The sequence below is a fragment of the Clytia hemisphaerica genome, unplaced genomic scaffold (assembly GCF_902728285.1).
Source record: "Clytia hemisphaerica strain Z4C2 unplaced genomic scaffold, Clytia hemisphaerica genome assembly, whole genome shotgun sequence".
In the NCBI taxonomy this organism is placed as follows: Eukaryota; Metazoa; Cnidaria; class Hydrozoa; order Leptothecata; family Clytiidae; genus Clytia; species Clytia hemisphaerica.
Genome location: NW_027104372.1, coordinates 80,849 through 93,902, shown reverse-complemented (window position 1 = coordinate 93,902; position 13,054 = coordinate 80,849). Strand labels below are relative to the sequence as shown.

General features: G+C 34.5%; 1 protein-coding gene across 1 annotated transcript; it reads left to right on the top strand.

Annotated features, from left to right (window-relative positions):
* The first annotated feature begins 2,724 nt into the window (after window positions 1–2,724).
* LOC136818579 (uncharacterized) lies at window positions 2,725–9,588 on the top strand. Its single transcript, XM_067074907.1, has 3 exons — window positions 2,725–2,803; window positions 6,167–7,253; window positions 7,582–9,588. Exons 2-3 carry the CDS (start codon window positions 6,170–6,172, stop codon window positions 8,583–8,585), a joined length of 2,088 nt encoding a protein of 695 aa, XP_066931008.1. The 5' UTR covers window positions 2,725–2,803; window positions 6,167–6,169; the 3' UTR covers window positions 8,586–9,588.
* The last annotated feature ends 3,466 nt before the right edge of the window (window positions 9,589–13,054 follow it).

Genomic DNA, 13,054 nt, shown 5'->3' with positions numbered 1-13,054 from the left:
AAATAAGTTGAGAAATCTACAAATGTGAAATCACGACCCCAAACCACGAGAAGAAAGTCTACATTGGTCTAACAGAACAAGAATTTAAGCAACGATATTACGGCCACAAACTATCGATTAACAACGCTAAATACCTAAGGGGAGAAATTTTCGCGAGAAGAAATTTTCACGGAATTCAATTTCGCGAATTTGGGTGTAATTCGCGAAATTAAATTCCACGAAATACACCAAAATTGTTAAATCGCGAAATTAAATTCCGCGAAATTCGATTTTTTCCTTCTTTTTCTTTTATTTTGTTGTTTTTGACCAGGTATTACCAAAAAAGATGGACACAATTGATTTTTAAGCATTATAACGTGTATTTTTTTATCAAATATAAACAAATATAAACAACTCCGTGATGGCTAAAAGTTAATCTAAGTTGATAGCTTCTTCTCAATCGCAAAATTTGCCATTTTGAAACTCTGATTCGCGAAATTAAGTTCCGCGAAAATTTCTTCCCTTAAGGTACAAAAATAAAACAACTCTTGCTAACTATGTCTGGGATTTAAAAGAGAAGAATGTCATTCCAAATTTGAAATGGTTGATTATAAAGCGGGTAAAATCCTACTCAAATACATATGTCAAAAGCTTGCCGCTTGCGTTTGCAAGAGAAATTGGAAATTCTAAGATACGAAAACAAGTCAGAATTACTGATCAGATAAACACTGAGAAATTATAGCCAAATGCCATCACATGAATAAGTTTATCTTAAAAAATTACAATGGAACCTTGAGAATACACGCTTTTTTTATAAGAATGGTGTAAATCCATTTCGTCAGGAATCTTCTTAACTTTTTGGACGAAATCATTCTTAAAATATTCTTAAGGATAATTTTTAGATTTTACCAGTCACAGTCTCAAAAACATTGAAAAGTAATTCAAAAACAGAAGCAGAAATATATTCATATAAAAAAATTGAAAATTTTCATGATGGCAATATTCTTACGATATTCTTAATATTTTGGCCATTTTCATGATGATTATTCTTATAAAGTGTATTCTTATAAAAAAAGCGTGTAGCATTTTCGGTTACCTTTGTTTCAAATACTATGATTTTACGCCTTTTTACGACCCTATGGCTTTATTTTCATGCCTTCATCTTTCGAAGATTTAAAATATTTTTTTGTCTTGATTGTCGGCATTATCCATTTATTTATGGGTTGTTATGTGTTCATTAAATAGACAGACGTGCTAGACTCGCTAGGGCTCACTGTAGCGAACCAAGTGTTTAGAAATTGAAGTTTTCGTTCTGTCGGCATGAACCATTCTGTATCTCCCTAGTCATTTTTTCACATTCTGCGTTTAAAAGTAAGCCCATTTTCTGGCTTCTATACTAAAGGTTTTAGTTTCACATAAATGTTCCCGTTGTATATCAGACACATATGTCTCCTATTGTTATATTATTATGTTCGATTTCGTGCTGAATAAACGAAAAAATTGTTTTTCTCTCCTTCTCTCAACCAATATTGCTCCACATTCGTGTCAATTTAATGTGAAAAAGCTTTTTAAAATTGTTTAGAATGTTCTTCACTCTCTCTAGAAGATACTTTTTGACCTGCTACCTTAGCCCTGGTGATTAGACGTAAGAGTTCCTTTCATTTTATGGTCACTCATATGGTCTGACCGACGGCAGGTGTTGCCTAAGGATCCGTTTTTTGGGACCCGCCAAATCGCTGTAAGGGTGTACTTTTATAGAGCTTACTACAAAGGGTCTTTTTTTGACCGCTACCTTAGACCTGATAATTGAACGTGAGAGATCGCGTCAGTACACGTGCGCGTACACGTTAATACAAACAGACTCAAAAACACCCAAGTTCTTAGGAAGATGGAAAAAAATACTGACTAAATGGAGAAAATAATTACATTTTAAGAACATTTTTAAACTCAAAAGATTAACTCTTTAAGTGCCAATGACAAGTATATTGGTCATTGGCTATGTAGGAGGGCGAGGTAATGCCCAGTTTGAGTTAGAAATCGTCACTTTTGGTCCCACTCGTAGGAATTGGACTGGGCTTCATGGTCAAGCAAAAAAAATCAAAAGTGAGTCTTTTCAGCGAGATTTTATGCTAAAAAGTCAAAAAAAAAATGCAAAAATTTGACAAAAATCCACCTTTTTTTTTAGATTTTGACCGTTTTTTGACCATTTTTAGTCAACAAGTGATCCAAGAACCTCCAAATTTGGCTCTGCTTTACTTGATTCTGTCTTCCATTGAATTAGTTTGAAGTTTTACTACTGGGCACCTTTCTATCATTCAGACAGGTCCACGCATTTATAAAACAGCGCGTATTTCAATGCCAATTTCACATATGTATTTATACGCCGGAAACGTTGGGAATCATTGTCTTATAACCTTCGGGGAGCAAGTTTTCGTGATTAACATAATTTTCAAAAAAATCATTTTTCCTAGTCTTATTTCGAATAAAAAGACTAAATATACCCGTAATCCACTTCAAAAACATAAAGATCTTTGAAAAAAAGACAGACGTAGTAATGATCAAAATGGTTATGTTCAAATTCAGAATAAAAGAAAAGGCGTTCGTTGTCTCTCCATCTATTTTTATTACTTTCATGGTAATTAAGCTGATGACTTTCTAATCGTTGCAGCTTGCACAAATTCAATAGATGCTAATTTAAAAAAGAAATTCTTTAATTAGTGAGCTCTATTAATACAAGAATGACCGGTTAGTGAGGGCTGTAAGTAATCGAAGTTCACTGTTACAACATTCCAAGCTGTTTCGTGCCTACGCCCAAGAAACAAAGGTAATTATATACTTTCTCAAGTAAGAGTTCTTTTCTTTCCTAGACTTACATCATTCTGTCATCATTCTATCAACAAAACATTTTTATGATTTAGACAAGTTAAAGGCCGGTCTCCAATGGTCTCCACTTTCACGCGACATGAGCGAAAACTTTTTTGTCGTTTTTGTAAGGTCATTGGTCGGTTAAAAAATGAAGCAATTCCATTGGTCGAAATTGACGTAATGGATGAAAAAAGTAGAACTTCCCTCAACTTTTTTTTTGTTCGTGCGAAACTTTTTTATGAAGTAATCTTTTCTTCAGGCAAAAAAGGTTAACCAAAAAAACTGTTGAGACCGCCCTTAGGTCGTTAACGTCATTAGCTTGATTGACATTCCAGTTCCTCTTATAAAAAATCCGTTTGCAGCTTGTGCTCAAATTAAAAATCCGCTCATTAAAAAATAAATTGATCAATTATTTCCAATTTAATTGTGGCTCTATATACAACTTCGATACGCACCGATGCGTATGTCACACATATAAAAATGGTACAACATTTGGAGACGATCCCTACAGGAAAATTTTAGTAATGTTTTCAACTTTTTAATTTTTTGGAACACATATTTATTAACTGGTTGTGACGTTCGCGATCCAATACAGGTGAAATACGTTGTTATGTTTCTCTAGCGGTCTATATTTTTCCGTAAAGAGTCCTGCTATTACACACACTTTTACAGTAGCGTAGCCAAGGGGGCGCAAAATTTGTGTAGGAGTGATTCTTCAATCTTCGATCATCATCACTGTCAAAAAATTTTTCAAAAATATTCATTCAATCAAAAGATATCAAACAAAGTTTATTGCTGGTTGACTCTAAAATGGTAATTATACCACATTTCTACAAGAGATTGATTTTTTTCTTCTTCATTTTTCATTTTCATTTTCCTTTTTTTTCTCAATTTTTTTACTTGATAATATTCCACTCACGAATATCTTTTAAAGGAGCAAAAAATCGTTACAGCCATTTTTTTCTCCAGCTGCAAATTATTTTGAGACAGACTTTAACTACACCTACGTTTTGGGGGCCCCAAACCTGCGTTTTAACAACCAGGGGCATACTTTAAAAATCTATTCAAACAAATTTATGCACAAAAGCCTTTAAATATTATTTTCAAAATATAGTCAAAATTTTGTATTTATATCTTACAATGTATAGCAATGTGCCCTCCCGGTTATTACCATAATGGCTTTATGGCAACTCCTGAACTTGGGCACAGGATGTACGGTATTTATATCTTAAAAAGGTCTCGAGAAATCGCTAAAAATGCAAACCGAAGTTTTGGGAGCCATTACAAAAAAGCTATCGATCTTAAAGCGATTGAAAAATATTGTAGAAATTGAAAATTTTGAAAAAGAACTTTCGGTAAATAAAGTAGAGATGTTAAAGTTTTGCATGCAGCAAAAGTTCTTTGTAAAACATCTTTTCCTCTAGATTTGAGAGGAATTTTAGATTTCATCGACGTTTTGGGGGCCACATAATGTATCCAAAACCATGCAAAATGACCAGTGGGAATGTTTAATTCTAGTTGCACTAAGAAGGGGGGGGGCTATTTCGTTCATTTGTGGTAAAACTTATTTTTATACATGTTTTTTCCATAAGAACAAACAAATTAAGAAAATAAGGCTTCAACGGCAAAAATATTAAAAACAAGTTAAGAACAAAATTAGGATTTATAAACTCAAAAACACCACATTTCTGAAGAAATTGAACAAAACTACTCACAAAATGGTGAAAATAAGAACATTTTAAGAACATTTAAATTTAAAAATTCAAAAAGTAAAAGCACCAGAAGGGTTTCAAAATTTTTGGATGTTTCTATAATATATCAAAAATTGTGTAATTCGAAAACGAGATAATAATTTCAGTAACTGTAGGTAAATCTGATGACCGAAATCCGTTTGCAGCTTGCTCAAATTTAAAAAAATGTTCTTTCAAAAAGAAATTGACAAAATTATTTCCAAGCCAATTTTAGCCTCTTAGTGGAGTCAGTCAACAATTATGCAAATCGTGACAAAATATATCATATCAACGTAATTGGACCAATTCCCAGGAAGGCGTGGTATCAAAAGTAGTGCACACTTTAGATTGTAAACGCCTTATACGAAAATATTTAACAGTAGACAGAAGACGACAGTTTCTAGTTAAAAAAGATATTTCTTTTTGGTTTCTTTGTCTTACAAGGTAAGTGACCTACCGGACGTGCGGCCCTTAAGGGTAGGTTTTTTGGACTTTGGAAAGTGCACTGTAAGGGTTGATTTGTGAGCAAGTGGGAAAAAGTGCACTGTAAGGGTGTAAAATTTGAGAAAATACCAAATTTTGAGGTAAAATTTGAGAAATTTCGAAAAATTGCACTATAAAGGTCGATTTTCAGCCAGAATTTTCCTGCACTGTAAAGGTCCGATTTTAGAGATCTGATTTTTGGCCGAACGTACGGTCGTTTCCAAAATCGAGTATCCCGGGCTTACAATCAGTTTATTCACTCCTCAAAAGCAAATATAAGGGGTTTTTACATATAAATTGGCTTAATAGGGAAGTCTTTGACACTAAATCTATTTACACACATTTTTAAATCATTATTATATACGACTCAACGACAACACATGCCAATTTAACAAATTATACCAAGAATGATGACGTCAACTTTTGAACTCATTTTTATATTTACTCTCATTGAGTATATTTCCAGTAATTTTTGTAAGCAAGAAAGTTGTTCAGATTTTAATTATTTTTCCAACGATATATAATATGTAGGAGTTTGAAACAAGAAAAAATTTCTTGCTGGGCCAGATAAATTTGATAAAAAAAGTGAAAACTAAAAATTTAATTTTATTCATTATTTGACGTTTCGGTGTCTTCTTTGCACCATGGTCACAAGTATAGTAAAAAAAATTCAAAAAGAATTTTTTTTTACAACATTCAAAAAAAAATCACAAAATTAAAAAATTACTACAGGTAATTACAAGTTGTTAAATTTCACACTTTGAAACACTTTCGATTTTTGGCAAAATTTTATTTCAAACGATGACGTCATTTTTCCAACTTCTTTTTGGTTTTACTCTTATTGAGTACATATTCGGAAGTTAGTATAAGCCAGTTAGTATATTTTCAACGGTGTATATTATGACATGTTTTGGAGTGACATTTTTGTTTGTCAACAAATGCTGACATGGAATGAAACATGACACAGTCTCCATGAAAATTTTCATAAATAGACCCATTTGAGCCACTATGCAAAATTTCACGATTTTGTCTTGCACAATTGTTATGTTTTTCGTACCTAACTGACTCCACTAACAGGGTTTTTGATTCTTCTTTTTTTCTGTTAACAGAAAATGGAATCACCATCACAGAAAGACCTGGACGACCCTCTCCATCATGGAATTCTTCATTTGAAATCCACAGAAGTCACACCTTTGCAACAAGGGAAACATGTTACTCAACAACTCGAAGAGTTAATAAAATCAAGAAAAAACGTGACAGAAATTGTCTCAGCACCGGACAATGTGATATCGTTTTACCAGGAAATTTTCCCTGAGGTTGCCACCGCCAACGACTTAGGCCGATCTACACCTGAAGCTATGGGACAACTTGAAAACAACACGGTGGCAATCGAAATTGATGAAGGACCAACGCTTTTACCACACGAAGAGAAATATGATATCTATATTGGAGGTCCTGCTGCATTATGTAGTGCTTCCATTCAAAGCAAATCACCAGAAGCCAAAAATGTCCTCTACATACATGACGGCTACAGAGGTGCTTCAAATTGGAAGGGATCAGCATCCTATATCCATATGAATGAAGCGGTACCAATCTACTACACTAAGAAGAAAACCTTTGTCCACGCATTCTATCACAGTCTTCGAAGATATTTCCTACAAGCTCAAGGCATGGATTCCTACATTCAAAAATATATAAAATCTTCGCCTCATTATTATCGATTATTAATTGACTTTCCAGCTGCTATGCGGTATCCTATTACTGCTTTGAAATTTGTGCTATCCAATCAGCTTGCATCGATTAAAGATATAGGAACTCTTTTCGGTATCGAAAGTCGTTTCAAACTACCAACAGCGTCTTACTCTATCAGCAAGTATCTTATCCCGCATGCACTGGCCGGATATGACATCCTAAAAATATTGAACCCTGGTAAAGATATTTGTTTGAAATCAAATGATACAGCAAAGAGCCTTATGTATTTCGAAGGGGGTCACAAGGAAGCTGATCTTACATACAATATCATGGATGAGATTGTTGGAACTAAATATTTCCGACGTAGAAATGTGTCTCAAAATGAAATCGAGGAAATGGGGTTTAGTTCGGATTATGGAGGTGCGTTTGTTGAGTTTTTTGATAACGGGTACATGTTACCTGATGCTGATCAAACACTTGAAGAAATGGTGACTGAGAATGGAGGTAATGATTAAAGTCTTTCAAAATCATTTCCCTTGATATCCCTTATTTGACCCTTATATAAGCTAACCGAATGGTTCATTCCAACCATTTTTTCCGCGAATCAAAAAGGTGCTTAGAGCTAATTTACTTATACTGTAAAGTCTCTTTAGCTCACATACGCATGGGGAGCTCAAATTTGTTCGAGTTATGGAAATTTCGAGTTATGGAATAAGGTTTATAAGGCATTGTTAACAGAAAGAACGAAAAATACTTGTTCGAGTTAAGAGGGCATTCGAATTATAGAGGTTCGAGTTTAAGAGTTTCCACTGTATTTCCTTGTTATTGTTAGGTCAAATCGAAGAAGGCTTTCATCTCCGGAAAATCTTGGTTAAACCAACCGACGACCATCAAGATGCAACAGCAACACGCATTGTCTTGCAGAACACCAAAACCAAAGAGTTTATCACAAGGAATGTGAAATCACTTTATCTTTCACTTGGTCCAAGTATGAGTCAACTGAAAGTTTTACCACCCTCTGAAGACCGAACTTTAATGAACAGTCTCTTTCAATCATCCAATCTACTGAAAACTATGTTACCCATGGCTGGTGGAACATGTACCTTCTTGGTCAAAGTGGATATGTCTATTATTCCTGAATCGAAATTAGAAAGTTTCAGAACCCATTTGACAGGGGTTTCGCTTCATATTGTTCGACTGGGTGAAAAAGATGTTTACATCGATGGTAAGCATTTTAAGTATTTTACAATGCTGGTTGCTGGAGCAGCGAGCATCAATCTTGATCGCTACATAAGTCCTGAGCTCATATTAAACATGTTCGAATCTAATGCAAAGGCATTCCTCCAGCTAGGTCAAGAGGGGATCGAATATGATATTTTATCTGTACGAAGTTGTGCTCGTGGTGTGACGTCGTCCAATTCACCACAATTTTTGGCTCCACTCCAAAACACAGTTATGGTTTATGGCCTAGGTGGTGTTGGCATGACAACAATGGCTGCTAACGCTTTGTTTATGAAAGCCTTATTAGCGTTACGTACAGATGTTGCGGAGGGTAAAATCACTGAAAAGGAATTTTTCAATAATTTGAAATCGAGCAACTACGAATCGATACCACATTTTGATCACCCTAATCCATTCATTAGAGATAGCAGAAAATTTGTCAATCGAGATCTTCAACGTACAGCTAGAATGTTGGGTTTTCCAAAACGGCATTCGCAGGCTAATTCAATGGTCCAGCCGTTTATTTCTCAAGGTATCTCTAACAATTTTTTGAAGTGGATTCAAGCTAATATACCAACAGCATACAAAATTACAAAAAACTTGGTTAAGAAATAAAAACTACAATAATCGGAGAGCAATACATTGATTAGCACACGAACATTTACATTCACCCAAAAACTTCGTGAATCTGAGCAAACCGATCTTGATCGAAATTTTGGTGTCTTTTTGAGAAGTCGAAGGGATTAGATTAAGAAAATATTATCTGAAACATTAAAGGGACAGTGTTTAGAGCGGACATTTTTAGAGCGGACTCAATTTATCGAGAGCATAAAACTTTGTGAAACAACCTGGTTATGCAGGAGTGGCACAGTGGCACATAACATTTTTACACACCAGATTTCGTGACCTTGGAGAACCAAGTTTGATTGAAATTTAGAGAAATAAAGGAGAGTCAGAAAAAAAGTCAGAAAAACATTATTAAAAAAATATTACGAAAGATACTTCCTCAAGCGATTTCTAAGATATTTTTGAAGCGAATTCAAGCTAATTTACCGAGAGCATACATAGTGACCCTGGGGAATCCGAGTTTGAATGAAATTTTTGCGTATTTTTGAGATATATTGAGGGGAAAAAAATATAATAAGCTTTAGGAAAAATAAGGAAGGAAGAAACTTAGGGAGAAACTTTTTTGAGAATCAAATATGTTATATATTTATGTTATGATGAATTAAGTATTAAGTATGCTGTAATGGGCTTTTCCAGAAATAGTCTGTGTCTCCCCTGTTGAGGATATCCGATATCCAGGGGGTTAACGATTTTTGTTCAAAAGTGGATATCCAGGGGGTTAAATATCTACAAGGGAGCGGATAACCAGGGGGTAAAGTGTCTTTTCAAGTAAAAAATACGATATCCAGGGGTAAGCATCTTTATAAGAGAGGATATCGAGGGGGTTAAGCAAATTTTTTAGAGTGGATATCCAGGGGGTTTGATACTTCGAAAAATTAATATCCTCAACAATCGCGGTAAAAATTTTTTATTAAAATAATAAAAATCTTATATTAATTTTAGCATTATGTAATTGATTGTAATGTTGAGGGGTAAGTTCTATTTTCCAGGGGGGGGGGGGGTTGATGCTTGTTCTAGTTTTGTTGTTCTGGTGTCAAGGGGCAGAATATTGAAAAACTATAATGGATGATTTCACTCCCCTTGAGCGAGTTTTTCTTGCAAACCCCATTATTCCAAAATTATAAGCATCAACATAACATTTGTGGCTGCTCAGCACTCCGGTTACTTTTTCAAAGCAGGCTCGACGGGCCCACACTGCACATAGTTAATTTTTCAACCGGCTTTTTTTCATTGCTTTTGCTTCTGCTTTTGGGGCTGACATGACCCGCTAGGTTGTGCCATTTCGACATGATTGCTATTAAGTTTTCTTACACTATATTTATTTGTGTCGTGATTCTAAATTTTATTTTTAAATTTTAAATTCTATTTCCTAGCTCTACTTATTTTAATCAATTTAAATATTATAACGCATTACTGTATAATCTAATATTTAATTGCATAGTAAAAAGAAAATCACTGTAGCGGTCTTCTTCGAGGAACATTTATCGTGACGTCAGTTTTCTCAAAGGAAAATGATCACTGCGTTGACATCATTTGTCTCCTTTTTTCATTTTGAAGTCAGAAATTAAAACAATTATTGATCTTTTTCGATGTTTTCGCTGTTTTTCTGGATAAAATTCTGGTTTTAAGTATCATTCTTGACTTCCGTGCTGAAGGTCAGGGTTCCCTTCCCACTCGGTGTTACGATTCACTTTGTAAGTGAATGTACCTTGGCCCGGGTCAACTCATACCATTACTCTAATACAAGAATATGGGGGTATATACCGGACATTGAATGTGGTGTGGTGATGGTACTCATATGTTCAGTACCTGAGAGAACACAAGGTTCTCCCGTATTGTGCGAGTATCATCATCGATACAGCATGGCCCTGATGTGTCGCGAGCACAGAGTACAATGTCTGGTACTGTGATTTCCCTATCAAGGGGTAGGAAACTATAGGGCCCGGTCCGATGATATCGGAGGGTCCGCTTCTTCCATCTTTCTGGATAGTGTGCAAAAAATCAATCGGAGCTGAAGGAAACGGTTAACAAATACAATAATAACCGGTATTGGATCCTATTAAGTGAAAGAAAGTGATTAAAGTGATTTATTGCCGAGCCTAAAAAACATAAGCGTTTTGATTGTTCGAGAGCATCCAAATATTAACGATATTTCATATTTCTCTAGTATGGAAATATGTCCACGTTGACTTTTGGGGGACTGGGTAAGGAGCGGGAGAAAAATCAAAACAAAACGGCCACAATATTGGAAAGTGCAGGAAAAGCAACAATAGAGCAAAAAAACAAGTAAACATTTTCAAATCAAATCATGTTTTGAATTCATAATTCTTCCAAAGAAACATCATAAATCAAATGGATGAAAATTCAAAGGGAAAAAAAGGGATTGATAAAATTACTTTCGTAAATCTACAGTACATTTTTTAGGTCAGCAATGTTTCTCACTTTTAGCCAACCAAATGAGATTAGACCAGTCCAGAAGGATAAGGCGAAAAGAAAACTTAATTTCTTGAGTTTTGAATCAGATACTTGTTAACAATTGCCTCTATAACCAAGGAAATCTCATAAATTGTCGTCAGTAGTTAGCCAGAAAATTAGCAATACCTTGTCTCGAGCAATACACCTTTTCGACCGTAGCCGCCAATTGCCTTTTTTGTCCGCTTTATCCCACTAAAACCGACCCAGTCCTTTTGTCAGACCTATAGACAATAGAAAAATCTGTCAAAAAAAGATTGGATCGAGTTTAGTGGGATAAAAGTGGCACGCGCCTGACCGCGCGAGTACGGTCGAAAAGGTGTATACATTACGTAAAAAATTATCTCAATTGTTTTCAAAAGGAGTACTCCATCCACATTCGAGTTTCATAGGTCCATTCGTTCTTTATTCGAAAATTAAAAACATCTACGGATCAGCAGTGATCGTAAGATATCTCAAAATGTTTTGTTGTTGTGTACGAAGAACAATAAACAGATAGTAATCAGTCCGACTCAATTCATCCAAAACGAACAAAAAACATTAAACAGTTCAAGCCTCACCAAGTAAAGAAAGTTGTTTTCTAGAGTATTAAAACCACATTGAAATTCTCTCCGTGCTGTCCTCAGAGTAGGTTTATAAAAAAACATCTTTGGAAATTACCGCAGTTAAATAGCGCTGCTGGACACGTACACAAAAACGCGAAAATTAGTTCCCGCGAAAATCAGTTCCTTTAAAGTAGGACCAACCGTACAAAGCGTAAAGGTAAAACTTTCTGCTACATGTGTGAAAGGTTAAGCCCCAGTAAAGCAAGAAACGAATTTTTATGCCAATGACTCGAAGGATAAACACTTCTTTACTAGACGATGCTATCGTCCGTGTAATATATTATTATGATATTACGATATAACATAGTTGTATGTTATAAAACGTAATATGTTGCGCGGTGGAAAATAGAGTCTGTGTTTACATTCACCCGCGGAGACAAAATTTCCGCCCGACTGTAATTTGCGTTGTTCTTTATTTTTCGTCTTAGACTATAGCATAGTCTACTTCTTTACTTAAGGGAAATCATGTAACGTTTCTACAACAATTTTTTTTACACAGCATTTTTAAACAAATAAAACAAAGAACTTCTTTCTCTCTTCTACGCAACGCAGGTACACACTATTGTTAATTCTGCTTCGTCAGCATTTAAAAGAAGTGCACCATCACAAATAGTATCTTTAAAGCATAGAGAAAGGCTAAAAGGTAATTTTAAAATGTATAATGTATAAAGTAAACTTACTGTACTTTGTGGTTGACGTCTTTCTTTATATTAGTTTTATCCAACATACACTGCAATACTTTCAAAAATATCTTGTGGTATTGGTGATACTAACGATCTGTATTCTTCTATTTTATTCATTTTCAATCATATTTATTAAACCTCTAAAATAAAAGATTTTAAGTCAACTTCGACGTATATACTTTTGAGCCTAACCTCTTAAAGTTTTATTTTCCCCATATAGTTTGCATTCGGTAAATTTTGGTGTTTCGTTCTTAACTTTTTCAGTTTCAACCCTAAAAATGTTCATAACATGTTCTTATTTTCCCCATTTTTTATGTATTTGTATCCATTTTCCTAAGAAATTGGGTGTTTTTGAGTCCGCTAAGCCTTAAAATGTTCTTAGCTTGTTCTTAATATTTTGGCTACCGATTGCCCTGTTCTTATAAAAAAACGTGTATCTGGTATTTGGTACGTTTTGGAGTTTCGTTCTTAAAAATATGTGAAGGAAAGTAGATTATGATTAAGAATAATATCTAGTTGAAAAGAAAATTTCAAGTGGTTGCATTGTAAAGTAATTTGAATGAAAACTTCAAATAAAGGCCAGAAATTTTCAAGGTATTTAGCTGGATATCATAAGAAAAACTTAATGTGAGGCTGAGCTAACAAAGAATAAACGAATAACAACACCATATAATTACCGGAACGTTTATAAAGGACG